Raw genomic sequence first — 24,842 nt, forward strand, 5'->3', positions numbered from 1 at the left:
TCTCCTGAGCCCCGGGAACGGATCAGTCTTGGCTATTAAGCAGAAGAGAGTTTTTGGCAGGCAGGTGGAGTCTGCCCAGCATTTGGGGGCCTGAGGGAAGGATATGCAGGCCTCTCTGGGAACCTGGATTCACTGAGGGTGACAGGGGGTGGGACAGGACTGGAAGTTTTGGGGGACATTTACAGGGGTCTTCCCTCTAGGCCCCTGGCCTCCTCATCTGGGCGGGAGCTGGTGGTGATCACGCACTCCTGGGCTTGCATGCCCCCTTCACCGTGTTCTCGCAGTGTGACCTTGGACAAGTCACTTACCCTTTCTGAGTCTCAGTTCTCTCAACCACCAGAGGTGCTGTTTGTTCTGTGAAGTGTTTGTGGGGGATGGATGATCTGATAGAGGGCCATGCTTAGCTTAGGACAGTGCCCTCTTCAGAATAAGGACTCAGAAGTGTTTGCTGAGTGAGAGGACAGGGGATAACTGAGCCTGTGCTGGGTCATTGGACAAGCAACATTCTGGGGCCCTGTGTCTTGTTCTGGGAATTCTGATGGGTGGGATGGGATGGAGGTTCAGAAGAAAGCTGATTTCTCTGGAAGCTTCCTTGTACCTGGGGAGACAGGTAGGTGGCCAGGAAACCACTGGACAACCAGGCAATATAGCTGCAGGCAGGGTGCTCAAGGGGACCGGGTATCCAGATGGTGGGGACAAGGGAGCAAGGGAGAGAGGTGGGGAGAGGCTGCTGCTCACTGAGGGGCAGGGTGAGGGGTATGGCAAGGTATGTGTGAGAGACAGACAGGCAGGTAGATGATCTGCCTGTGTGGCTGGGCTGTGTCTGTGCATATCAGAAGGGTAGACTAGGAAGAAAGAAGAAAGGTTTCTAGTTTCTTCTCTCTGTGCTTCCCTCGGCTACATGTCCCCCTGTCCCCCAAAGCCCAGTGGCAGTCTTCCTGGGGCAGGCCTCATGCCAGGGTCCAAGCTGGTCCCGATGGGACGATGGGACGGGACAGGCGCCTCTCTGGTCTGGGATTATTGCCTTTGAAGCCTCTCCCTGTGGCACACAATTGCCGTGCCTTGCCCCGGGGCCAGCGGGCGGGCCAGCCAGGAGGCGCCAGCTCCCACCCTTTCCTGTGGGATGTGAGCTGGGACCTGGGGCTGATGGGCCTGGGCTGTGGGCACTGGAAGCCACTGAGCAGGCCAGGAGCTGCTGTGGCTGCCCTCTGCCTCCCCTCCCCTTCCTTTCCCTCCTCCCCACCTCCTGTCTGCATTCAGAGATTGAAAAACAAGCCCCTGGCCCCCCTCACACTCCCACTACCAGCCTTGCAGCGCCCTCCCTGCCCCTGGCCTCCTGGGGTGGGTCCCCTAGAGGCAGGTGCTCTGAGTGCTGAGTGGGCTGCGTCCTGGGTTTGAGTCTCACTGGGCTGCCACTGATGTGCTCTGTGCAGACCACTCTTCTGGAGCTTTCGCGTCCTCTTAGAATTCACTGTTTGTTCCCCAGTCTTTATTCATCACAAACGGGATTGTTCAGCCTGGGCCAAGAGTGGTCCCATTTGGCCCAGTGATTATGTTGCAGGAGAGAGACAGAGGCCCACATCCCACTTGATAGCCTTTCTGTCTGTCCAAGGTTGGGTGACACTGAGCCAGGGGAGGGAGGTGAGATGGGACATGCCCTCTAGGGGAGGGTCCTGGAGGGAACTTTACCCCGGTGATGAAAATGTCCTCCATTTTGATCTGGGGGGTGATTACACAGGGGTGCACACCTGTAAGAGTGCATTGAGCTGTGCATTTGAAATCTGTGCATTTTGCTAGGGTGAATTATATCTTGGCTCAAGGGGAAAAGGCCTTATTGAAATTTAAAATAAAATAAAATAAAAAATATAAAAATAAAACAAATGTGTTAAAAGCATGTGCTACTGACCCCATTCTTGCTCCTGGTACCCAATATGTTCCATTCAAAGACTGCACACTTACAAGGGCGAGTGTGATTTCCATTTGCTCTTTTTCAATCTTGGAGGCAGCTGGAGGTTGCCTTGCTTGACCTCCAGGGAACCGCTGGACTAGGTAACAAATCACTGGAATTAAGAAGTGTTTTCAGAGTACCAGGCACTATGCTGAGTACCCTGCCTAACTCCTGGTCTTTTTAGAACCCAGAGGTAGGATTGTTATTACCCACCTGCCTCTCCCATCGGACTGCAGTGAATTATGTGATACCCAAGCTCTGGAAGTGAAAATCTTATAAGAACGCCAGGCTTTTGGAGAGGAAACAGAGAGGGTACCCATTAATGGGAAAAGCTGGCCTGAGGCCTTCCTGCCCTGTCCCATAAAGAGAGATGAGTTGCAGCAGGGGACTGCTAGGCCCTGCCCCAGCCTGGGGTCTTGATATGGGGTGTGTGTGTGTGTGTGTGTGTGTGTGTGTGTGTGTGTATGGGACCCTTTCTCAAAAGAAACTTAAGAGGAACAGGAAGAGGAGACTGATTGGTCCAGGGATGCCCTAGATGGGCATGGACAAAGGGACAGTAAGTGGTGACATCTCTCCCATGCCCACATTTCTACCCTTGCAGAGGCTCCCGTACCCAGCATCCCAACACCTGTTCTGGGAGAGGTGGTCCTAGCTGCTAATCCCCACTTGACTGATTTTAACACTGAGGCTAGGCTGAGACATTGAGTCAGGCCTGAGGCTGGGACTCAAACCCGAGCATTCTGAGGCCAGGTTCTCATAGTATAGGGCAGGGCAGGCTCCTGGGAATCTTATCTGCCCCCCTCCACACCTCCCCAGCTATCTTTGCGTCTGGACCAGTGGATGACCCCCCTGCCACAGGCCCTGTGGGTACCTATGTGACCACCTCGGTCATTTCAAATGGCTGTGGCCTAAGGCATGGGGATTGTGTGCACATTTTTTGTTCTGTTTCTTAGTTCATCAGGCCTTCCTTTGCCACTGCCTCTGCCAGAGGGGAGCTCAGAGAAGACAAAACAAACCAGGTCCTGGAATCTTCCCCTCTCTTCCCTTCCCAAGGCTGGAAGGTCACATTGGGGGTCACGGGGTCCTTCCCCCGGCCGCCGGGAGCCTCAGGACCTGTCCGGGAGGCCTTCCTTTAGCAGTTGGTTTGATTTCCCCTCCAAGGCCACTGGACAGGCTCCCGCACAACTGGTAGTGTGTAAGAGCCTGGATCAGAGGGAAACTTCTTCCGACCACAGAGGCACGGAACGCAGTAAATGGTTTAAACAGGCATCCCGGCGGCTGGGCTTGTACCCTTTGTTGTTTCAGCCATGAGACATGTGTTTTTCTGGGAATTCAGGAAATTATCTCTGCCCTTTGAGGAAGGGCAGAGTTTTTTCTGCTTGCGTTTGGGGATTCTAGACCATTCCATCGTCCCAGGCACCCGCTGGCCCCCTGGGCTGGCTGAAAGAGATGGATGACTGAAACCCTTTGCTGGTAGGGAGCTTCTTCAGTGGGAATCCCTAAAACAAAATGTGGCCACTCTTGCCCCAAATGCAAGCAGAGGGGCCTAACTCTAAACCCCAGGGGCCAGCCTCACCATGCATTAGCTTTGTGACCTTCGGCAAGTGACCACCTCTCTGTGCCTTTCTCCTTTCTTGTAAAGGAGTGAACAGTATTGGAAGGAAGTAGGATAGTCCAATAAGGTGCTTTAAGCCCATCTCGCACGTAGTAAGTGCACCATTGGTGTTAACTCAGTATAAAATATTATTTTCTGATCAGAAACATGTACGTGTTCATGATAGAAAAAGAGTTACATCCCAGAAAGTAAAAGTTAAAAACACACACTCCTGATTGCTTCATCAAAAGAATTCTGATATTTTCGTATATTTCCTCCCCAAAGCGTTTTCTGCATATAGTTGTCCACGGTGATGATTAGATCTTCTGTACGATTTTGCCTTCCACTTTTTATACTTGATGTATCCACCGCCCGGTTACTAACTGGAAACATAACATTCCATCCGCAGGACTACCACATGATTTATTTAACCATCCTACCGCGGGACATTGAGAGTATTTTTCATTTTTCTCTATATAATATGATGGGCATCTTGATGCAGAAAAGCTTTTTCTGCTGTGTGGGATCACCTTGTCGGGCTGGTGGCTACTCTCGAAAGCTTTGAACCATATCGACCTCTCGCTTTTCCAAAGAGGCGGCACCCACCCTTGTCCGCGGTGTTGAGGTCGCCTGGTGCCCACGAAGGCATTTTAAAGTCCACGGAGCCACACTTGGGCAGAGCTGAGGGCCATTTGTTCCATTCTTCTTTTAAATTATTGAAGGTCGGGCCTCATTCGTATGTAAATTTTAATGACAGTATAAACACACATGCTGAAAAGTGTACACATTGTGAGTGGCCGCTTGCATTTTCATAAACTTGACTTCCTGCGTCGCCAACCGTCCATCACATCACAGAATATTCCCAGTGTCCCCACGGCCGGCTGCCCTGGGCTACCTCTCAGGCACTGCCCCCCAAGGTCCCCCCAAGGGATCCTGACTTCTCACAGAAGATTCATTCGTTTTGCCTGTTTGAAGGGCACAGATGTTGATGGTGCTGGGTGTGTTTTGTGCGTTGTTTACTGTTGTCTGCAAGAGGCGTCCCTGTTGTGTGTAGTAGCAATAGTGGGCTTACTCTCATTGTGGAGTAGCAGTCCAGTGTGTGTGTGTGTGTGTACCTTATCCATTTCCCTGGTGATGGATGTCTGGTGTTTTCCGGCTTGGGCGCTATCTGTAGGGCTGCTGTGAACCTTCTGGTGCGTGTGTCCTCTGGTGAGCCCATGGATGCTTTCCTGTTGGGCATCCACTTAGGAATGGGGTACATATTTTCTGCTTCCTAAGCCAAGGTTTCTTTTTATTTATTTTTTAAGATTTTATTTACTTATTTTGGGGAAGAGAAAGAGCATGCATGTGCGTTCACGAGAGTCAGAGAGGGACAGAAGGAGAGGGAGAGAGAATATCAAGCAATCTCCATGCTGAGCATGGAGCCCGATGCAGGACTTGATCTCACGACCTCGCGACCTGAGTGGAAATCAAGAGTCAGCAGCCTAACTGACTGAGCCACCCAGGCATTTCTTCCTGTTCCAAGTTTTAAAGGATAACCTGGGAGGCAGAAAAATCCCAGAGAAGTTCAGGCCCCACAATTAATTGAGGGCTCCTGGCTCCACTTGGAGCAATTTGAGGGGCACTGCATGACCATGCTCCCTCTGAAGGCTCATGTCTGGGGCTGTAGTGGAAATGGAGTTTGACCTGGGTCGTGGCCCTCCAGCTTCAAATGGCATGTGACTTCTGACCCTCCGGTGGTCACTCAGTGTCCGCACCCTGGGTCCTCAGCTGGCTTAACAACCATCACACTGAGGAGGGCAGGGCTTGGGCCAGACTATGGGTAAAACTGAAGGAACCCCAGCTTTGGATATGACCAGAAGCAGGTGGGGCCCTCACAAACCCCTGGAAACTGCCCTTTCTTTTCCCCTTGTATGAAAAGAATCATACGAGGCACCTGGGTGGTGCAGTCAAGTATCCAACTCTTGATTTGGGCTCAGGTCTTGATCTCAGGGTTGTGAGATAGAGCCCTGCCTTGGGCTCAGTGTGTTTGGTAGGGAGTCTGCTAGGGATTCTTTCTCTCCTTCTCCCTCTGCCCCTTCCTGCCATGTGTGCTTGCCTGCTCTCTCTCTCTCAAATAAATAAATCTTAAAAAAAAAAAAAAAAAGTAAGAATGAATGAGAAATTCCAACACCGTTTACCACTCCCCAGCCCACTGACACCCCCTCCGTGCAGCTGGGGGTCCTGGGGGAGCCCAGAAAAGAAGCTCAAGAGTGAGGCCTGTGAACCAGGCAGCCTGGTTTAAGTGTGCATTCTGTTACTCATCTGCTGTGCAGCCTTGGGCAAGTTATTTCACCTCTCTGTGCCTCAGTTACCTGCCCCCTCAAAACTGGGGGCAATAATAGTAGTCACCTCATGGTGTTGTTTTGAAGAATGAATGAGTTAGTATGTGAAAGCACAGAGACCAGCCCTGCCCCAGGGCAACCCTTCTGATGCTCCTAGTCTGTTCTACATGTTTCCCTGTTTCCTGTCTAAATGGGCTCAGGCTATACATTTTATTCTATAGTTTTCATTTTCCACTCAGTCCTCAGTCTCTGAGATCCTTCTAGCTGAGGCTTTTCTATTCTGGGAGGCTCCCCCTCAGTGCCTGTCCCTCCTGGACACCAGTGATTTCTCTCTGTCTTTCCCTTCGCCCTATCTCCCCTTTCCCTTAGGAAAGCTTCCCAGCGGGTTCATGCTGACGTGTACAGGGTTGATGAGGGCGAACCCCGCAGGGGCTGAAACTGGCCTGACCTCAACCAGAGACGTGCATGGCTTTGGAGGCACATCTGTCTGTTATGGGATGCCTGAGGACATGCTAGGGAGTGCCGCACACCCACCACGTCTCCTTGACAGCCCAAGGGGCAGGTGCCCTTGTTGGCCGCATTTGACCAAAGAGAAAACCAAGGCACGAGAGTGGCTTTCCCAGAGTCCCTGGCCGGTATGGGGGCAGCAGGAGATGGCAGTGGGGGAGGGCTTCAGCTGCATCTGTTGGATTGGGAACCCAGTTGCAGCTTGGGGCAGGGGTGATCAGGTGGGAGGTTCTGAGTGAACCGTGGAGCGAGGGAGGCAGGGATGGCTGGTGGATTCTGGGGGTGCAGAAAGGGGCCGCTCTCATGGTCTTGGCTGAAACTTCAGTCCCCGCTACCTTTGCTAGAGGACTGGGGAGACGCTGGGCTTCTCTGGGGTGTTAGACCCCCTGGTCCCCTCGGGGGGTGTCACCTGGTGGGGGGGCAGGGAAACTCCTAGCGCTGGTGTCTGCGGATAGTGGGCACTCCAGGCTTCAGCTGTTACCGAGTGCATGACTGGGGAGCCCTTCCCAGGCCTGGTGGGTCTGGAGGTCAGATGAGGGGGAGGACTAGGGGATCCTTTTGGTTCTCCCGTGTCCCTCATCCCGGTTCTTCCTGACAGATGGGCCCCAGGGGAGGCTGGCAATGGTCTCTCAGGCATTGAGAGTGAGCAGGAGTGCTTGAGGGCTGGGCAGGGAATGGTTAGCATGCCCAGTGGCTCTCCTGGGTCACCGCATCTGTCCTCAGATCCCCGTAAGGCCCTCCCTTAACCCTGTGCTCAAACACCCCCCCCCCCGCAGGCCAGGCTCAGAGTGACCCAGGCAGGGCCAGGGGAGGAGGCTGGGCTGTGGAGTGAGGAATCAGCTCTGTGACTGGGGTGACAGCGTTGATAGTGGGGGCGGGGTGGGTGGGGTGGGGAAGCCTGACTCTGCTGTGCCCCTGGGCTACCCTCTGTCAGAAGACAGTAGACAGGCTGAGGCTTCCGACACCTCTCAAGGCACGGACACCTGGCCGGTCACGATTCTCTGATAGCCTCTCCCAGGAGGCTCGCACAGCCCTGGGTGGGGCTGGTCAGGCAGGGATTCTCGCTGGCATCTTCCAACCGAGCAGACTGAGCAGACTGAGGCTGGCACAGCCAGCGAGAGGCCCAGCGGGATGGAGCCCAGGTTCTCCCGCGGCAGCCAGCTCTAGCTCAGCCTGGGACGGGCACCCAGCCCTTTGTCAGAGAAACAAGGGGCTTGTTCTCCCCCAGTCGTCCCCGTGCCGGCTGGCACTGCCAGGCCTGGTGCCACTCCCCCCAGCAGGGACCAACTGAAGTCAGATTGTTCCCGGAGGGGCAGGCTGCCTGGCGCCACGTTTGTGAGCTTGCAGGAGTGTTTGTGAGCATGCAGGAGTGTGGGGCGTGCAGAGGCCGGGCAGGGGGCTGGGCTGGGGTCAGAGCCTGTGAGGTCCGCAGGGCGGGGGTGGGGGGATGGTGGTGAAGACAGGCTATCCTCTGTAGGAGCCCAGAAAAGGGGTAGAGGCTGCAGCTGGGTCCTGGCTGCAGGACAGAGAAGGGGGAAGGAGTGGCTGTCTGATCTTTTCTCCCTGGGGACTGTCCTGTTGGGAGCTGGGCAGAGAGACCCTTGGGGCTGATTCACTAATTTCTGGCCTGGGGGGAAAAAGAAGGGAGGAAAGAAAGTGCAAAGCTCTAAGGCAAGGCAGAAGGTGCGACCCGCTTTGCAAGGAAGCAGCTGTAGCAGTAGAGGGAGCCCTAGGTTGGGGTCCGGTGGCCTGGGCTCCATTTGTGGCCCTGAGCTAACCAGACATGCAACCCGGGACAAGCTCCTTCCCAGCTCTGTGTGGAGACACAGTGGTCAGCAGCCTCCCATGCCCCATGACAAGCCCCCCCTCCGCCACGGGCTGGCGTCACCACACTGGACTGGGTCCCAGCTCTGTCTCTGTCCCCAGATACTTCCCTGTGCCTCTGTTTCTCCTTATCTGTAAAAGGAGAATAACCAAAACTACCTTGTGGGGGTGTTTGAGGTTCAAGTGCCTGGAACAGCGCGGGGAAAGAGTAAATGCGCAAATAGATGCAAATTATTATTATCTCCGTGACCTAGTTAGTGGTTTTCAGTGAGTATTTGCCAGTACCTTCCACAAGGTACTTAGTGACTTAGTCTGATGTCTGGCATGAGGTGATGCTGCTTTCCTTTGCTACCCACCAGAGGTCTGGCTCTCATTCTTCAGATCCCCCCGGGCACAGCTCTGGGCTCTGGTCTGTCCTAGAGCTGACCCTCTCGGTCTTGTGTTTATCCTTTACTTCCGCTGTCAGCCTACCAAGTGCCAGGCGCTGTGCAACACACCATCTTTCCACTTCACAGGCTCACCCAATGTCTGACATATAAATTGTTGGCAGAGGAGGAAGCTGAAGCTCAGAAGGTGAAGTGACTCGCCCAAGGTCACACAGCCAAGATAGGGCAGAGCCAGGATTTCAGCCCAGGTCTGCCCTGTTTGATAATGCTGGAAACTTCATGGAGTTGGGGAACCCCTGGGGGCTCTGTACCTCTCAGGGAGTCTCTTAGCTGGGAGGGACCTTAGAAATCACCTAGTCCAGCCATTTCATTTTGTGCCTAGGGAGACAAAGCCTTCAAGGGAAGCCATGGGCCAGGGTCCCTCCGTGAGTTAGGGCCTGCAGCTGGGCTCCGTCTGTCTTTTCCTCCCCCTTTCCAGACTAGGCGTCGGGGTCCACCAAGACCCATCCATGATCAGGGCTGACATCCTGGGTGGTGGGAGCCCTCCCCGGACCCTTGCAGGCCCAGGTACCCTGCAGCGACCCTGTCTGCCCAGGATCGTGATGGCCTTTGGGCTTGCTTTTCTTTTTAAAAAAATTTATTTATTTGTTTGTTAGAGTGAGAGAGAGAGCACAGGCAGACAGAGGCAGAGGGAGAAGCAGGCTTCCCGTGGAGCAAGGAGCCCAATGTGGGACTCGATCCGAGGACACTGGAATCATGACCTGAGCTGAAGGCAGCGGCTTAACCCACTGAGCCACTCAGGCATCCCAGGTGGCTTTTCTCATTCCCTGGACTTTTGACTCCACGAGCTCAGGGACTCTAGTTAGCTTGGGGCTGTATCGCCAGTGCCTGATTCATAAATAGTAGTCATTCCCTGCACAGGTTTGCAGAACATCTGCGGTGTCCCAGGCCCTGGGCTAAAGGCTGACGGCACAGCAGGGAAGAAGACAGACAAAGTGCTTCCCCTCAGGGGAGTTTGCATTCCTAGGGAGAAAGAGATAGACAGTGAATGAAATAACTCAGTAAAGATGCATAATGGTTAAGATGGTGATAAGTGTGCGAGAGAAACACAAGGAAGGGGCATAGGGAGTGTTGGGGGGCAGGTGGGAATTTTGCAGTTTTGAATAGGTTAGTCATGGAAAGTCTCTGTAAGAACAGGACATTTGTGCCTTTGAAGGGGTGAGGGAATGAGTGATGTCTGGGGGAGGGGCATCCCAGACTGCAGGAAGAGCAAGTGCAAAGGCCCTAAGGTGGGAGCGTGCCCTGCTGTGTTTGGGGGATTATAAGGAGGCTGGCGAGGTGGCCAGAGCTGGTGGAACGAGGGAGAAAGCAGGGGCAGATGGGGTCAGAGGGGATCATGAGGTGGGGATGGAGGGCCTTTTGTGGGAAGGACTTTGGCTTTTACTGCAAGTGAAGTGGGAGCCATTGAGAGTTCTGGGCTGAGGGAGGGACAGGATCTGACTTAAACAAAGGTTTAACAGGATCCCTCTGATTACTGAGCTACGAGTAGAATGTTGTAGGGCAAGAAAAGAGGGAATCTGAATGTTAGGAGACTCCTTCAGGAAGCCAGATAAGGCATGCTACAGGCTGGGCCCATGTCAGTGGTCTGGTCGGGAGGTGGTGGCAGAGGGGACGTATTTGAAGTCAGGTCTGCCAGGATCACCATGTGGCATGAGGGAAAGAGAGGACTCAAGACTGACTCCAACGTTTTGGGGCCAACCAGCTGCAGTGAACGGAGAAAAGAGGGTCTCCATGTCTGGCCCAGGAAGTGGGAAACGTGGGGTCAAGTCTCAGCTCTGTCACCCTCTTGCTCGGTGACCTTGAGCGAACCCCTTCTCCCTTCTGGGCCCCGGCGTCTGCTCCTGTATGACAGGTGCTGTCCCCCGGTCCCGGCCCTCTCCCCGAGACCCAGAGGGCCGGCGTCTCACAGACCCCAACCCCGCCCCCCACCTGCAGGGAGCCAGTGCCGGTGGCCGCCATGGCGTCGCGCATTGGGCTGCGCATGCAGCTCATGCGGGAGCAGGCGCAGCAGGAGGAGCAACGGGAACGCATGCAGCAGCAGGCCGTCATGCATTACATGCAGCAGCAGCAGCAGCAGCAGGCGCTGGGCGGGCCGCCCACTCCGGCCATCAGCACCCCCGTCCACTTCCAGTCTCCGCCACCTGTGCCAGGGGAGGTCCTGAAGGTAGGGCCTGTCCTAAGGTAGGGCGTGGGCCCCTCCCAGCCCGGTTCCGGGACCCCTAGGACACTTGCCTTCTCTGCCCCCCTCCCAGGTGCAGTCCTACCTGGAGAACCCCACCTCCTACCACCTGCAGCAGTCCCGGGACCAGAAGGTGCGGGAGTACCTGTCCGAGACCTACGGGAACAAGTTTGCCGCCCACATCAGCCCGGCCCAGGGCTCCCCGAAGCCCCTGCCGGCGGCCTCCCCGGGGGTGCGGGCTGGGCATGTGATGTCCTCCTCAGCCGGCAACAGTGCTCCCAACAGCCCCATGGCCATGCTGCACATCGGCTCCAACCCCGAGAGGGAGGTGAGTGAGGGGCTGGCCAGTGGCTGCGGTGAGCAGAGCTGGTGCCCACCACTGTGCTTCTGGGACTCCTAGTCTAATGGCAGAGGCAACGTGCTGCTGAGTCCCTCCCAGTCTGAGGGGGGAGACACAGCCCTGCCCTCAGGGAGCCCCAGTCTGAGGGGGAGACACAGCCCTGCCTCAGCGAGCCCCCAGTCTGAGGGGGGGATACAATCCTGCCCTTAGGGACCCTCAGTCTGAGGGGAGACACAGCCCTGCCAGTGAACCGTAGTCTCATAAGAGAAGCCTCTTCCCTTCTTTTGAAAGCTTTGCTAGGGAGAAACAGGAAACTCACAGAGGAAAGCCCAACACACCTGCAAAGTCATGTCCAGACAGAAGGTATACGAAGCAGTCTCCTTGGGCCGCCTGCTCCTTGAGAAGTGCCTTGGCTTTGGGCTTGTGGGACCTGGACAGCTCATCCCCTCTCTGGTCCTTTTTCCTTTTCCCCCGAGATTAGCAGGTTAGGGGAGGTGGGCTCCAAGGTCCATTCAGGTCAGTGGCTGTCCCAGTACCCCTTCCCTGTGCCTTTCTCCTAGTGGGCTCTCCTCAGATGGACTTTCTCTCTTTCAGTTTGATGTCATTGACAATATTATGTGTCTGGATGATGTCCTGGGCTTCATCAACCCTGAAACTCAGATGCCCAACACGGTACTGCTGGCCAGGGTGGGGTGGGTATGTCAGAGGGAGGAGGCAGAGGTCCTATGGTGGCTCTACAGGGTCCTCACCTGGGCAGAACCATCTTGCCACAGAGATGAGAGTCACCTCTGTCAAATAGTGTGACCCGAGCCCACGGCCCAGCAAAATTATGACTCCAGAGAGAATTGCCTAGCATGCATGCATGATGGGGCTTCCGTGGGGAGTGGTGGCTGGGCAGTTGGGGAAAGCTCTCTGAGGGGTGGGGGTGTTGGGGAAGGGGCAGGAGTAGTGGTGCTGGGCCTCAGCAGTGGGGAGGCAGGGAAAGCACTGCTGGAGGGGAGCAGTGTGGCCTTGAGCTGATGAATTCCTTTGGGATCTGGGGCTTCCCTCTTCTACAAAGCATAGGGCGCAGTGGGGACAGGCCTATGGCCCTCACCCCATGCGACAAGTGATAGGGGGCTGGCTTTGTCCCCTCCCTCCAGCAGCCTCCTGGCAGTGTGAAGGCTCTCTGGGCCTCCCAGGCAGAGGTGAGGTAGCAAAGGGGAAGAAGCCAGCCTTAGAATCAAGAGGCTGAGCTTCTGGCTTTGGCTGTGACCCTGGCAAGTCCCTTAATTATTCTGAACCCCAGTTTTCTCAGCAGCAAAATGGGAATGATGCCATCTATGTGCAGAATTGTGGGAAAGTTAGATAAGGCAAGGAATGGGGGCTAGTTCAGCACGGGGTGACAGATACTCACACTGAGCAGGTAGAATTGTGGGTGTCCCTGCCCCTTGGGCCTGAGCCCTGTGACCCTGACTCTGGCCCCAGCTCATGCCCCTGAGGGGAAGCCCCCTAGATCTTGTAGTAGGAAGTCAAAGAGTCAGTCCTGGATCCCCGCTGCCCTGCAACATTGCCTAGGGCCTTGGCGGGACCGGTCGGGGCCAGCTGGGTCTGAAACCTGCTGCCCACTGAGCACTGAAGGCTTGGAAGAGGGAGAGGGCCAGAGGGCGCAGTGTCTGGTCCCCTCTCTGGTTTCCGTGTATCTGGTGGGGTGCTGGTGTCCCACCTAGGCTTCTGGGCTCGTGATTTGCTCTGCGGGGTTCCTGTGGCAGGAGCTGGGTGATCATTCTAGAGCTCTAGTCTGTCCCTGTCAGGCCCCTGCTCCACCCCACACTGGCTGCCCATTACAAAATGCCAGTGTCTTTGCAAGTCCGATCTGGAACTGGTGGCGTCCCCCGCGCTGCCTACATCACACTGTCCGCTCCTGCAGCTTGAGCATCTGGGGGCAACCACCAGCTCTGTCCAGCCCTGTCTTTGCTCAGCCCTCCCCACCCCTGCCTGTTGTGCTCCTCCTCGCTTCTCTGCTCGGGACCCAATTCACATTCCACACCCTCCAGAAACCTTTCAGAAACTCTAAAATCGATTGGGTGCTTCTCCTCTGGGCTTCCTAGTGCCTGGGACTTAATCCCCTCATCTGTAACCCCTCAGGGCTGTGACCGGGTCTGACGCTCTGCAGGCTGGCTTCTCCTGGAGGGCAGGAGCCACACCTTCCTCAGCCTCCACCCCTACAGACTTTTCCATGGAATTGCTGGGCGCAGAGGCCCAGGGTGGATTCTGACATCCTCGAGCTGGCTGTGGGGACTTTCAGGCTCAAAGTGGGACGTGGGGGACCCTGTACGGCTGCCCCTGGGTGTCCGTGGGATGATGGGCCCCGGGCAGGGGCCCCCCTGGAGAGGGGGCTGCTCACCGCATTCCTCTCCCTCCCTCACCCCACAGTTGCCCCTGTCTAGCAGCCGCCTGAACGTGTACAGTGGTGACCCCCAGGTCACTGCCTCCCTGGTGGGCGTCACCAGCAGCTCCTGCCCTGCCGACCTGACCCAGAAGCGAGAGCTTACAGGTACCACCTCCCTATCTCCCCATGCCCCAGCTCCCCATTCCTCCCTCATCTCCTCCCTCCCAGCTCCTCTCTCCTTCTCCCCTGACGTCCAGATGCAGAGAGCCGGGCCCTGGCCAAGGAGCGGCAGAAGAAAGACAATCACAACCTAAGTGAGTCCCTGGCCTGCGCCTTCTCCCCGCCTCCCTCTTCCTTGCTCTCCTCCCTAGGGCTGCCTAAAAAGCCTCTCTGACCTGAGCCTTAGGTTAAAAAAAAAAAAAAAAGCCGCTCTTAGAAAGACTTCCCTACCAGAGACCTTAAATCCTGTCAGTGAGACTGAATGGGTTCAGCCCTGCTTTCTTCCCACTGGCCCTTTTTAGTAGGGGATAGGAGAGGGACCCCCTGGGGGAAGCGATATTCCTGAAATCCCCAGGACTTCAGAATGAATGGGTTTTTCATATCAGATCGTTTCCTTTAGGGCGTGGAGCCTGGGAACGTTCAGCCCTGTGGGGGTGGGGGTACTGGCTGCTTTGCTGTGCTAACAGCTGACCTGGTGATTTGGCCTTGAAGAGCCCCTTGGTGGTTCTGGCCTGTGCCTGGGACCCTCATTCCCATAGCAGTCGCTTCTGTGGGTCACTCATTCCTTCCCAGAAGGGCCAAGGCACCCTCCCTGGCCTGGGCCCTTCTCCCTGGTGGGGTCCTCCTCCTCCTAATTGGTCCCTTGGGATTTGTTACCTTTAGTTGAACGGAGGCGGAGGTTCAACATCAATGACCGGATCAAGGAGCTGGGAATGCTGATCCCTAAGGCCAACGACCTGTGAGCGGTTTCTGGTGTGGGGTGTTGGGGAGCTGGGGGGGGGGCAGCAGCAGCTGATGCGTATTTTCTGCACCTGGGGGATTGCTGGTTGCAGGGGGGGGGGGGGTGGGGGGGGGTGGCTCCTAAGAGCTTATGAACCATGAGGGAAAGAAGATTCCGTCCTTTGCCCCAATCAGAACAGTTAGGCTGGGGTCAGAGGGAGGGGGGCTTCCTCGAGGAGGAGTTATGCAGGGAACCTTTGGACTTGGGCTGGCACAGAGGGGGCCCAGGGCTGGGAGGACTGGGAGTGGAGGACAGGTGTGGGTTTTGGCAGCAGGCATGGAAGGCCTAGGGAGGGAGGCTGCTCTGAATTGTTGGCTTGCAGGAGATTGGTGAGGTGGGTTGTGGCAACCAAGTCAGCTGAGAGGGTATGTTCCGTGCAGATGGAGAATGCCTCCACAGATCGGGGTTGGTTGTGTCTGGGGTTTGTGGGCAACATTGGGACAGGCAGCAGAGGCTTCTGGAACCCAAGCAGGGTTTTACTTTCACCCGTGGAGCGCATGGCGAATGCTTGGGCACTCGTCTGAGCCCTCGCCTCCGCTTCTGCCCGGCCCGCAGGGACGTGCGCTGGAACAAGGGCACCATCCTCAAGGCCTCTGTCGACTACATCCGGCGGATGCAGAAGGACCTGCAGAAGTCCCGGGAGCTCGAGAACCACTCTCGGCGCTTGGAGATGACCAACAAGCAGCTCTTGCTCCGCATCCAGGTCTGGCCCCTGCATTTGGACTTCTTAGGCGGCTCTGACTCCTGACGCTGGCCTGGCTCTCGACCTTAGGGGCAGTGCTTACACTTCTGAAACTGGGGGAATGAGAAGGATGCCTGTGAAGAGGGAGGACGGACGTAGTGGTTTGCTGACAATACATCCCCAGTGACTTTGAGCAACAAGGACCGGCTAGAGGTTCTGTTCTGTGAACCCTTCCTTCTGGGACCCAGGCCAGTGGACGGGCACATCTAGAGCCGGCTCTTAAAGCCACGTGCACCTTTTAAGGTGACACTTGTTGCTTCTGTTCACATTTCCTTGATCAGTACAAGTCCCCACCTACACCAAACCCCAAGAGAGATGGGAAAAGGCAGACCTACCGAGTGGGGAGGTAGGGAGCTAGAACTGTTTGGCTATCGCCCGAAGCTGAGGGTTCTAATCCTGGCTGTGCTCAGGGTCTCTGTCTTCTCTGGATCCGAGGCTGGCCATCTATACAGAGGGCACACGGATGGCAGCTTGTAAACTTCTCTGTCTCTCATAGGAGCTAATACAGCTGGCATTACCATCCAGCACGCATGGCCATACTCCAAGGGAAAAATCAAAGTTTCACGAAAGAGCCCTCATTCTTAATAGATGCAGTGCCTTCTGATCCGTTCTATTCTGGTCTAGTCTAGGCAAGTCTGTTTCAGTGAAAACAGAAGGAGAGAGTGAGCTGGTCAAGACTCACTACAGTGGTTTCGCAACCCACAAATGAGTTGTGACTTGTAGTTTGAAAACCCCCTGGTCTAGACTCTAGAGCCATCTTCTACCTGCTTCCCCATGAGCCATGCTGTGGTCTTGGGTGCCACAAGGGTAGGGGCAAGGGCTGCAGCGGGGGGGGCGGGCTGGAGGGCAGGGTAGCTGGCACACATGGGTGTGTGCCCCCAGCCTTCTTTTTCTGCTCTCTCTGCCCGTCCCCTGCTTGCAGGAGCTGGAAATGCAAGCTCGAGTACATGGCCTGCCCACCACCTCTCCGTCGGGCATGAATATGGCTGAGCTGGCCCAGCAGGTGGTGAAGCAGGAGCTGCCCAGTGAGGAGGGCCCTGGGGAGGCCCTGCTATTGGAGGCCGAGGTCCCGGATCCTGAGCCGCTGCCGGTTCTGCCCCCTCAGGCCCCGCTGCCCCTGCCAGCCCAGCCACCTCAGCCGCCGTCCCCATTCCACCACCTGGACTTTAGCCACAGCCTGAGCTTTGGGGGCGGGGGCGATGAAGGGCCCCCAGGCTATCCCGAGCCCCTGGGGCCAGAGCATGGCTCCCCGTTCCCCAACTTGTCCAAGAAGGATCTGGACCTCATGCTCCTGGACGACTCACTGCTACCGCTGGCCTCTGACCCTCTCTTCTCCACCATGTCCCCTGAGGCCTCCAAGGCCAGTAGCCGCCGGAGCAGCTTCAGCATGGAGGAGGGCGACGTGCTGTGACTCAGACGGCCGCCATGCTGGGGAACAAGGATGGACCTGGGGGCTGGGAGGGCCGGGGCCACCTCCCTCCCACCCCTCGGGCTGCACTGTGTGTGACGTAGCCAACTGCCCTGCCTCACTTCTTCCTGTTGGCCCCCTGTTTGGACTTTTGGACTTAGTGTCTGCTTGGCAGCCTGTGGGGGCAGGCTCAGTACCTACCCGGCTCAGTACTCCCCAGGGATCGCCCTCTTGATGGGGCTGGGTCTGAGTAGGCCTTCAGCCCAGGTCCTGGAGGCGAAATCATGAGGGGAAGGGAGGGGACAGGTGTGCTAGGGGTAAGAAGAGGTCCTGGGAGGGTTCTATCTTCTGGGTCTGATCCCCGCGCCTGCTCGTGAAGGACTTGTGAGAGCAAGGGGGTTCAGGAAGTTCCTTCTCCGAGGCAGCGACTGGTCCAGGGGGTGCCCAGGCCTGCCTTTCTGGGACTCAGATGACCACAAGTCTGTCCTCCAGCCTGGCATCCCCACCCCCCTTTGGTGCTAACAGCTCTCTACCAGGTGGTGTGAGGGCGGGGGTGGTCGGAAGAGGGGGCGCTGGGTTCCTGTTCGAGCGTGGGGTCACTGCTGGAAGAGCAGCTCTCTCCGGGCTCCCCACTTTGTGCCTTTAGTAAACACTGTGCTTTGTACCTGCTTGTCCTGTCTCTTTGGAGGGGTCTGGGGTGGACACAGCTGGAGGATTTAACCCAGTGCACACCATAATTTAGAATTCAAACGCCCGTTGTGGGGGGTCGGGGTAGGGGGAGACAGAGAGTGGGGAACAAGCCCATCACCTGGTTTCCCCCACCTCTCAGACTTGCCTCAAGGGAAGCTGGAGATGCAGCCCATCTTAGGGGGGCTTGGGGACTGAGGGGGTCATTGTCCCTCCTTGTGGCCACAAGATGGCGCTGCAACCTCGCTGGTTCGCACCTCCAGCTGTGGCCCGAGACAGCCGAGCAGGGTGATGTGGGGGATCTAGTCGCTCAGAAACCAAGTCTTCTGTTGTCAGCTGCTGCTTTGGGGAACCCTCAGCCCAGACTGCCCCTCACTCAGGGTGGGGGACATGTTTCTCCTGTTCCGAATGCCTGTTCTAGTGGTCACTCCTCTAGATTTTTCTCCCGCACTGGGTGGGTGGACTGACAACTGCTTGAGAAGGTCCAGCTTCCTGCTCCATGGCAGCAGAGCTGGCCCCTCTGCTCTTGGACAGTGTCTCTAGCAGGACAGGCTCCTTAGTAACTGAGGAGCTGAGTCCTCTGGGTTTAGGGAAAGGGGGACCCAGTGGAAATAATTTGGGAGGAGGCAGGAGTCCCCAACTCTGGGTAGAGTCAAGGATGTGGGCCCTATTTCCTGCTCTGGCTCTGTTCCCATGTGCCTCTGCTCTGAGATCCTGGGATTTGATGACCTCATCCAGGAAGGGTTTGGGGCAATGAGGGACTGAGTGGCAGCTTCTTGAGCCCCAGCTGACTTGGGGGAGAGAGAAGAGGGTCTTTTTGGGCTTTGCCTAGTTCTCTCCCAACTTCCCATAGTCTTCAGTCAGAGATCAAAATGGTTTTCCCCTCAAGGGGCCCTGAGAGGCCGAAGGGGCCTAATTAAAAAAATTAAAACTCCCAGGATAAAAATGGCTAAGAGGGCAATTTCCTCCAGTGCAGAACTGGAGATCAAATCAACATTGGAGCAATTAACATGTGAGAAGAGAGAAGGGAAGGGAGCTGGGCATGTGGGTGCTGATGGCGGCTGGACTGGCGGAGGCTGCAGGATTAATCTCAAGGTCAGATGGAGCCGTGGGTGACCTTGTGGAGTTCGAGCCAGCCAAGGGGCACTGGCATTGCCCTCCAGGGGCCCCACCCTGCTGCGGGAACCATCCCTTCCTTAGGAACCCTCCCCCTCCCCACTCAGCCTCTCCTGGACTCTCACTGGGAGATAGCTGATGGACACCGGAGAGCGTAGGGGTCTGGGAACTCCCAAGTCAAAATGAGAACTCTTTCCTACTTTGTTCTCCTTCATCCTGGGGATTCAGTCAATGGAGTGGAGAGCTGCCCTTCTGGCTCCTCATGCAACCCCTCACGACTGCTGTATTACACCCCCTCCGCCTGCCTGCTGGCTTCCTGTCCCCTAGGTGCTTCAGGGGAGCCACCACTAGCAACCTAGGAAGCAGGGTCTGGACCTGCCTTTGGGCGATACTGAGGGTGTGAGGGGTTCTGACCACAAGAGTGCGCCACAGGTCCAGGACCGGCCCCTGCGGGCGCCCACTAGTGGGGGCTAGTGGAATCTCAGCTTCATTGTACATTCCAAACTTGGGCCAGGGTTGGGGTTGCGCGGGGGGGGGGGGGGGGGGGGTTGTCCTGCCAATTCTGCGGGTTTGGTTAGGACGGGAACAGGTGCTACCTCAGCATTTCAACAAGCTACCAGCAAGGGTTTCTGTATATGTTTTTAAAAATATTTATTTATTTGACACATAGAGAGACAGAGACAAAGACAGACAGAGAAGGAACACCAGCAAGGGGAGTAGGAGAGAGAGAAGAAGGCTTCCCACCAAGCAGGAAGCCTGATGCCAGGCTTGATCCCAGGACTCTGGGATCATGACCTGAGCTGAGGGCAGACGCTTAACCGACTAAGCCACCCAGGTGCCTCGAGGGTTTGTGTATTTGAGGCTGGCCTGCATGACCCTTAGCTTGTGGCTGAAACAGAGTCAGGCCCACAGCTCCGGACTGGTGGTTATGGACATCTCTGACTAAACAAGAGAATGCTTTCATTCAGTCTTTTTATTTGTAGACAAGCCCCTCCCAGACTTCCATTCCACGAGGAGGAAATTATTTTTAATTTTTTAAAAAAGACTTTATTTTATTTATTTGACAGAGATCACAAGTAGGCAGAGAGGCAGGCAGAGAGTGGGGGTGGCGGGGAGCAGTCTCCCTGCTGAGCAGAGAGCCCGATGTGGGGCTCCATCCCAGGACTCTGGGATCACGACCTGAGCTGAAGGCAGAGGCTTTAACCCACTGAGCCACCCAAGCACCCCAGAAATTATTTTTTAAAAGGTAGAGTAGGTAAGCAGGCTGCTGTGAAACACAGACGGACCCGTCCAACCCCCTCATTTCACTGAAGAAGCCCCCCCCCAAGCCTTGAGAACAAGCCTTGGGGTCTGGGAAAGGGGTCCCAGCTAGGTGGGGGAAGGATGAGATGCTGTCACACCCTTAGGTCCCAGGTGGGGCCCCAAAGTGGGAGGTGAGGTTTTGGGCATGAGGATCCCGCCATTCTCAGCTCCACTTCTGTGTCTGTCTGTCTTTTCCCACCAGCCGTTGGCTTCTCACCTCCTTGTACCACGAGGCGCCTGGGACCTGAGTCCCTCAGGCTGGTGTGATTCGCTGGTGTGAACACACAGGAGAGTGGCTTTCCACTGCTGTCTTCCACATGGAGACTTCCCCTTCTGGTCATTAGAACAGATGGCCAGGAATGGATGTGGGCCCTGCTGAAGCCTGGTGGGATGGCACTGGCTCTCTGTTCCTTAGTAACTACGTCCTTGGTGTCAGGGCGTCCTAGAAATCTGATAGCCCCTTGCCCAAGGCCTGCTCTGCTATCTCTAGGACAGGGCTATCTGGGAAGCTGGAAGTGGAGCGAAGCTTAGGAGGGAGCAGCAGGACCTCAGAATGTTTTCTTTGGGATTTCTATCACGCACTGCTCCTTTAAATCGAGATTCTTCCTTCACTGCTCGGAGAACTGACTTGGATAAGAGTCCAATACACACTCTGGATCCCCCCCACCACACAAACACATAGCCCCCCCACAAAAGGAACCCCAAGTGTGACACTCTTGCTCCTAACCCATGCCCCCTTCCTCATTTCAGAGCCCGTTGCCCTCCCCCACCCCTCCGGGCCACCTGGCATATCAGCTAGAACAGCTAGAAAGAGCCCCTTGGAGTCAGCGCCTGTCCCTCACCTGCTGGGACCCCCACTTCTCAGGGCCCGGCCCCCACCCTCCTCTCCTGCTCCTTTAGCCACATCTTTTTTCTTGGCTCTCTCTTTTCCGAGCGGGGCAGTGGAATTTATACAATATTTAAGCAGCCAGAGCCGAGTCAGGGAAGATATTATTAATGTAAAAGGGACGGGCTGCAAATGCTTTTGGACCTGGTTACAATTAGAGGGTGATTTTTCTAAAGGTCAATGAATTCAGATAATATCCACAGGGGGGAGAGAAATTTAATACCTTTTTAGTGAATTAATTAATTATAATATTATATCGGCTTGGGGTTCTTTTCCAGAGTGATTAAGGGAGCGATCCGTCTTCGGTGAGGCCGGGGAGCGGCGCCTGCCGTCAGCGAGGACCCTGTCTCGGGGCTCAGGATGGGGCCCTCTTGCTCCTCTCACCCCCGCAGCAGCCGGGGAGCTGGAGGGGCTGGTAGGCAGCAGGGGAGGCGGGTGGGACCTGGGCCGGAGGAGGGCGGCCACAGTCCCTGGCAGTGCCCTTTCTCCTCAGCCCGTGTCCACAGGCCCAGCCCTTCTCCTGCTGCTTTTGTCTCCGAAGAGCTGAGGACTGGGTTATGGCCTCCTCCTTTCCACTTGGAGAAACCGAGGCCCACAGAACTCAGGATGTTGCCTGGAGCCCTAGTAAGACGGACCAGGGCGGCAGAGTGGGCTGGAAACAATGAGAAGACTGCCCCACCCCCACCGAACCTCCCAAACCGTGCCTTCTGGAGAATCTCTTCCACTGGCCAGAGGCCCGAGGAGCTGCCTGTGAATTCCCCGTTTCAGAATGGCACGTGCCCAAGCCCTGCTGGTACAATGGAAATGCCCCACGAGTGCTGATAAGTCAAGCTACTGCCAGGCTTGGAGAAGGAATAGATCAATTTCTGTCCACAGAGGGACCTGAAAGCACCCAGGCCAAGGCGCTTTCCACCGGCTGGTTCATTCATTCATGGGATCAATCGTTCATTCACACAACTCACCTTTGCGGCACACCTGCTTTGTCCCGTCGCAGGTAGACCCAGACAGCCCTTCTCGAGCCCCCCACCCACCCCGTCTTTAGCCCCGGTTGCTCAATGGCCTTTCATTCGTTCAGCACCCACTTTGAGCAGCCCCCTGCTGGATGCCAGGGATACTCGGGTGGCTAAGGGACAGCCTGTGCTCTCTAGGAGCCAGTCCCCGGGGGAGGTGGGGGCGGGGAGATAGCCACAGAAACCATAGGGAAGATTCAGCCAGAGGTTTAAAGAAAGAGAGAGGGGACACTAAGCTGAGTCATGGGGACCAGGCTGACAGGATGAGGGAGGGGACATTCTCACAGGACATAGCATGAGAAGACCAACCATGCCCTCCACCCAGAGGTGGAGGGCACGGTTGGTGGAGGTCCAGGCCCAGGCAGGCTGACTGGAAGACTGTCCCAAAGGCCACCAGGTTTTGGGTCTGGGGAGGCAGGGGGCAGCAAAGCCAAACAGGCCTGGTTTAAATGTGGGCTCTGCCAGGCCTTGCTAGGTGACGGGCAGAGAGGGGGAGATCTCCGTGCCTCAGTTTCCTTTCCTGTAACGAGGGATTGCAAGATCTAAAGGCTCTTGTGGACATAAAGAAATAACTGAAAGGAAGTGATAGGCCCCAGCATCTTGCCCATGACGTGGATCCCCACATCACAGCCTCAGATGGCCCTCGATGGGGTGCATGGGTCAGGGCCCAGCCCTGCTTGTGTCTTTCCTTTTCCCTCATGAGCTGGTGCCAGCAAAAGTCCCAGCCTGGAGACCTTTCCCCGGCAGGCAGAGACCAGCTTTCCTCTCCCCTTCTCGCTCAGCCCTGCATTTCCCTCCCCTCTCTGTCCCTTCCCACTCCGTGCCCCCCTCAGCCCTGGCTACCCCTCCAGCCCCTCCCCCACCCTCTCCTCCCTCTCCGTGTGCAGCGGGCTGGGGAGGGCCTTCCCATTGTACTATCTTTGGGCCCTAAATTAAAATTGATGACATCTTGAAATGAGCAGTGAGGGTAATTTTGCTTCTGAGCCGGGATGCTAATGAGGCCCCTTAATGGTGCCAACGCGGAGCTGACGGGTCGTGTGTCACGCGCAGCGGCGAGGGGGGTAATGGCCGAGGTAAGTGCCGGTAATTACACCCTGTCTCGCTGTATTTTGGCAGGCCTGGTGGGAGAGCGGGGGCTCAGTCACTGCCAGCGGGGCCACCCCCCACCCAGCGCAGGCCTGACAGCCAGAGATACCCCATCCACCCAGGCAAGCCCCTCATCCCCAACCTCACCTAGGACAAGGGGCCAGGGGCGCAGCTCCTGCATGCTCAGACAGTGCGTGACCTGGCACACATGGTCCCACGAGTTACAGTCACATCACTGTGCGCCCCCTCCCGCCTCTTCACCCCCCTCTCCCCGCAGCTTGGGCACGCACCCCTGCTGTGCACACAACACTCACTCACACACTTGCTCACCCACATGCCCCCCATACACTGCACTCTGTGCATACACATGGATGCATCCTCAGGACACACACACATAGTGTGCACCCAGCACACTCTCCAATAGCCGTGCATGCAGCTGGTGCCTACTGTGCAACTGACCCGTGCTCTCGGATGCTGCTGGCGCTCCTCTGAGATAGGTGTTCTATTCTCTCTTGATGGCTCAGACCCTGAGCTTCCGGAGAGGGAGACATTCGTGCAAGATTGCGCAGCAGGGCTTGGGTGGAGGCAGCTGTGCTCAGCCTGTTTTACTGAGCGATCTTGGCCCCTGCCACCTTACCTATCATATACACTTGCCCTTGTGCCTCTTGATGTGCAGACACACATGCACACCTGCACATGAACACATACCTAGCACACACATCCCGTGTCTCCTCCGTGCACCCAGATGCACCTTCCAGTGCGCCGTGCAAACACCACTGACACATGTGGGCATGGGTGTACTTAGCACACGCATGCAGATATACACATGTGCGCTCATGCTTAGATCACATAATGGTCACACTCCACACACACGTGCTGCCCTAGCCATGAGACCACTCCAGACTCCAGCAGCTTCAGTTTCCAAAGAAGAGGACATGCGTGCTATTCCACTTCCCTCTGCAGTATTGAACAGTTGTTATGGCAGAGGGACAGCCACATAAAGGAGCAAGATGCCCCCTCCCACGACCCCTTGCAGAAACACATGCTGGGTGCACACACACATGGGACCCGTGCGCACACACTCCACACGCGCAGCAGGCAGCCTTCAGACACGTCTCTGCAGGCATGCCATACATGCGCCGTGAACACACATGCACAGACCTGGCGGGGGGGGGGGCCCGAGGGTATGCACCCGCGAAACCGGAAACTCCGCAAAGCCCGTGGGTACTTGTCCTTGTCATCTGTATATCCTGCCTACTGCCCCCCTTCCCAAACATTTACCAACCTGAGATTATAGCGGAGGATAAAAGCACGGACTTTGGAGTCTGCCTGCTTGGGTCTTTGGGCTGGGTCCATCACTTGCGGTGTGACCTTGGGCAGGCTATTTTAACTAATCTGTGCCTCATTTTCCTCCTCTGTAAAATGGGGATAATGATGGTGTACCTCCCACCTAGTGCACCTAGCACAGGGGTGTGGTGAGGGTTAAAAGAGTTAACAGATGTAGAGTAGAGCACTTTAGCACCTGGCGTACAGGGAGCCCTGGGGAGTGTGGAGGAGACATATATCATTAGGACAAAGGTGCTCATCAGGATATATAAGCACTAAGGAGTGGGCAGCAAAGGTGGAAGAGGCAGTGCCCACCTAAGGCTGGGGTGGTCAGGGAGGGCTTCTTGGAGGAAGAGAGATTTGGGCTGGGCCTTGAAGAAGAACTGTAGCCCCCATTTACTGAGCACCTACTCTGGGCTGGGCCCTGCCATAAGTGCTCTGTATGAATTAACCCTGTGAGTCGTCTGTGACCCCTAGGAGGTGGGTCCTGTCACGTCCACATTACGCAGAAGGAGAAAGAGGCGCAGGGAGACTTGATAACTTGTCCAAGGACAGGCGGGCGTAGGTAAGAGGAGCAGAGGGCACAGGAATTCCTGGTGGGAGAGCAACCCGTGTCAGAAATAGAGCAACAGATGGGAAAACACCCCAGAGGGCTTTCCTTGACACACTGTAACAGTTTCCAGATAATGAGAAGCCGGGGAGCATCTGGAAGAACGTTGTGACCTACTTGCTGTGTCTCTTGAAGT

General features: G+C 56.1%; 1 protein-coding gene across 2 annotated transcripts in view; it reads left to right on the top strand.

Moving 5' to 3' along the window:
- Positions 1–17,347, top strand: part of TFEB (transcription factor EB) — a 53,487-nt gene extending 36,140 nt beyond the window's left edge. For both annotated transcript variants that reach the window (XM_032862216.1, XM_032862217.1), the window contains exons 2-9: positions 10,579–10,807; positions 10,896–11,150; positions 11,757–11,834; positions 13,578–13,698; positions 13,791–13,847; positions 14,416–14,491; positions 15,089–15,236; positions 16,198–17,347. In XM_032862216.1, coding sequence (XP_032718107.1) covers positions 10,601–10,807; positions 10,896–11,150; positions 11,757–11,834; positions 13,578–13,698; positions 13,791–13,847; positions 14,416–14,491; positions 15,089–15,236; positions 16,198–16,686 — 1,431 coding nt within the window. In that variant the 5' untranslated portion in view covers positions 10,579–10,600 and the 3' untranslated portion in view covers positions 16,687–17,347. The remainder of the gene's footprint in view (positions 1–10,578; positions 10,808–10,895; positions 11,151–11,756; positions 11,835–13,577; positions 13,699–13,790; positions 13,848–14,415; positions 14,492–15,088; positions 15,237–16,197) is intronic.
- The last annotated feature ends 7,495 nt before the right edge of the window (positions 17,348–24,842 follow it).

This window comes from Lontra canadensis, unplaced genomic scaffold (genome assembly GCF_010015895.1).
Source record: "Lontra canadensis isolate GAN:19392208 unplaced genomic scaffold, GSC_riverotter_1.0 scaffold23, whole genome shotgun sequence".
Lineage (NCBI taxonomy): Eukaryota > Metazoa > Chordata > Mammalia > Carnivora > Mustelidae > Lontra > Lontra canadensis.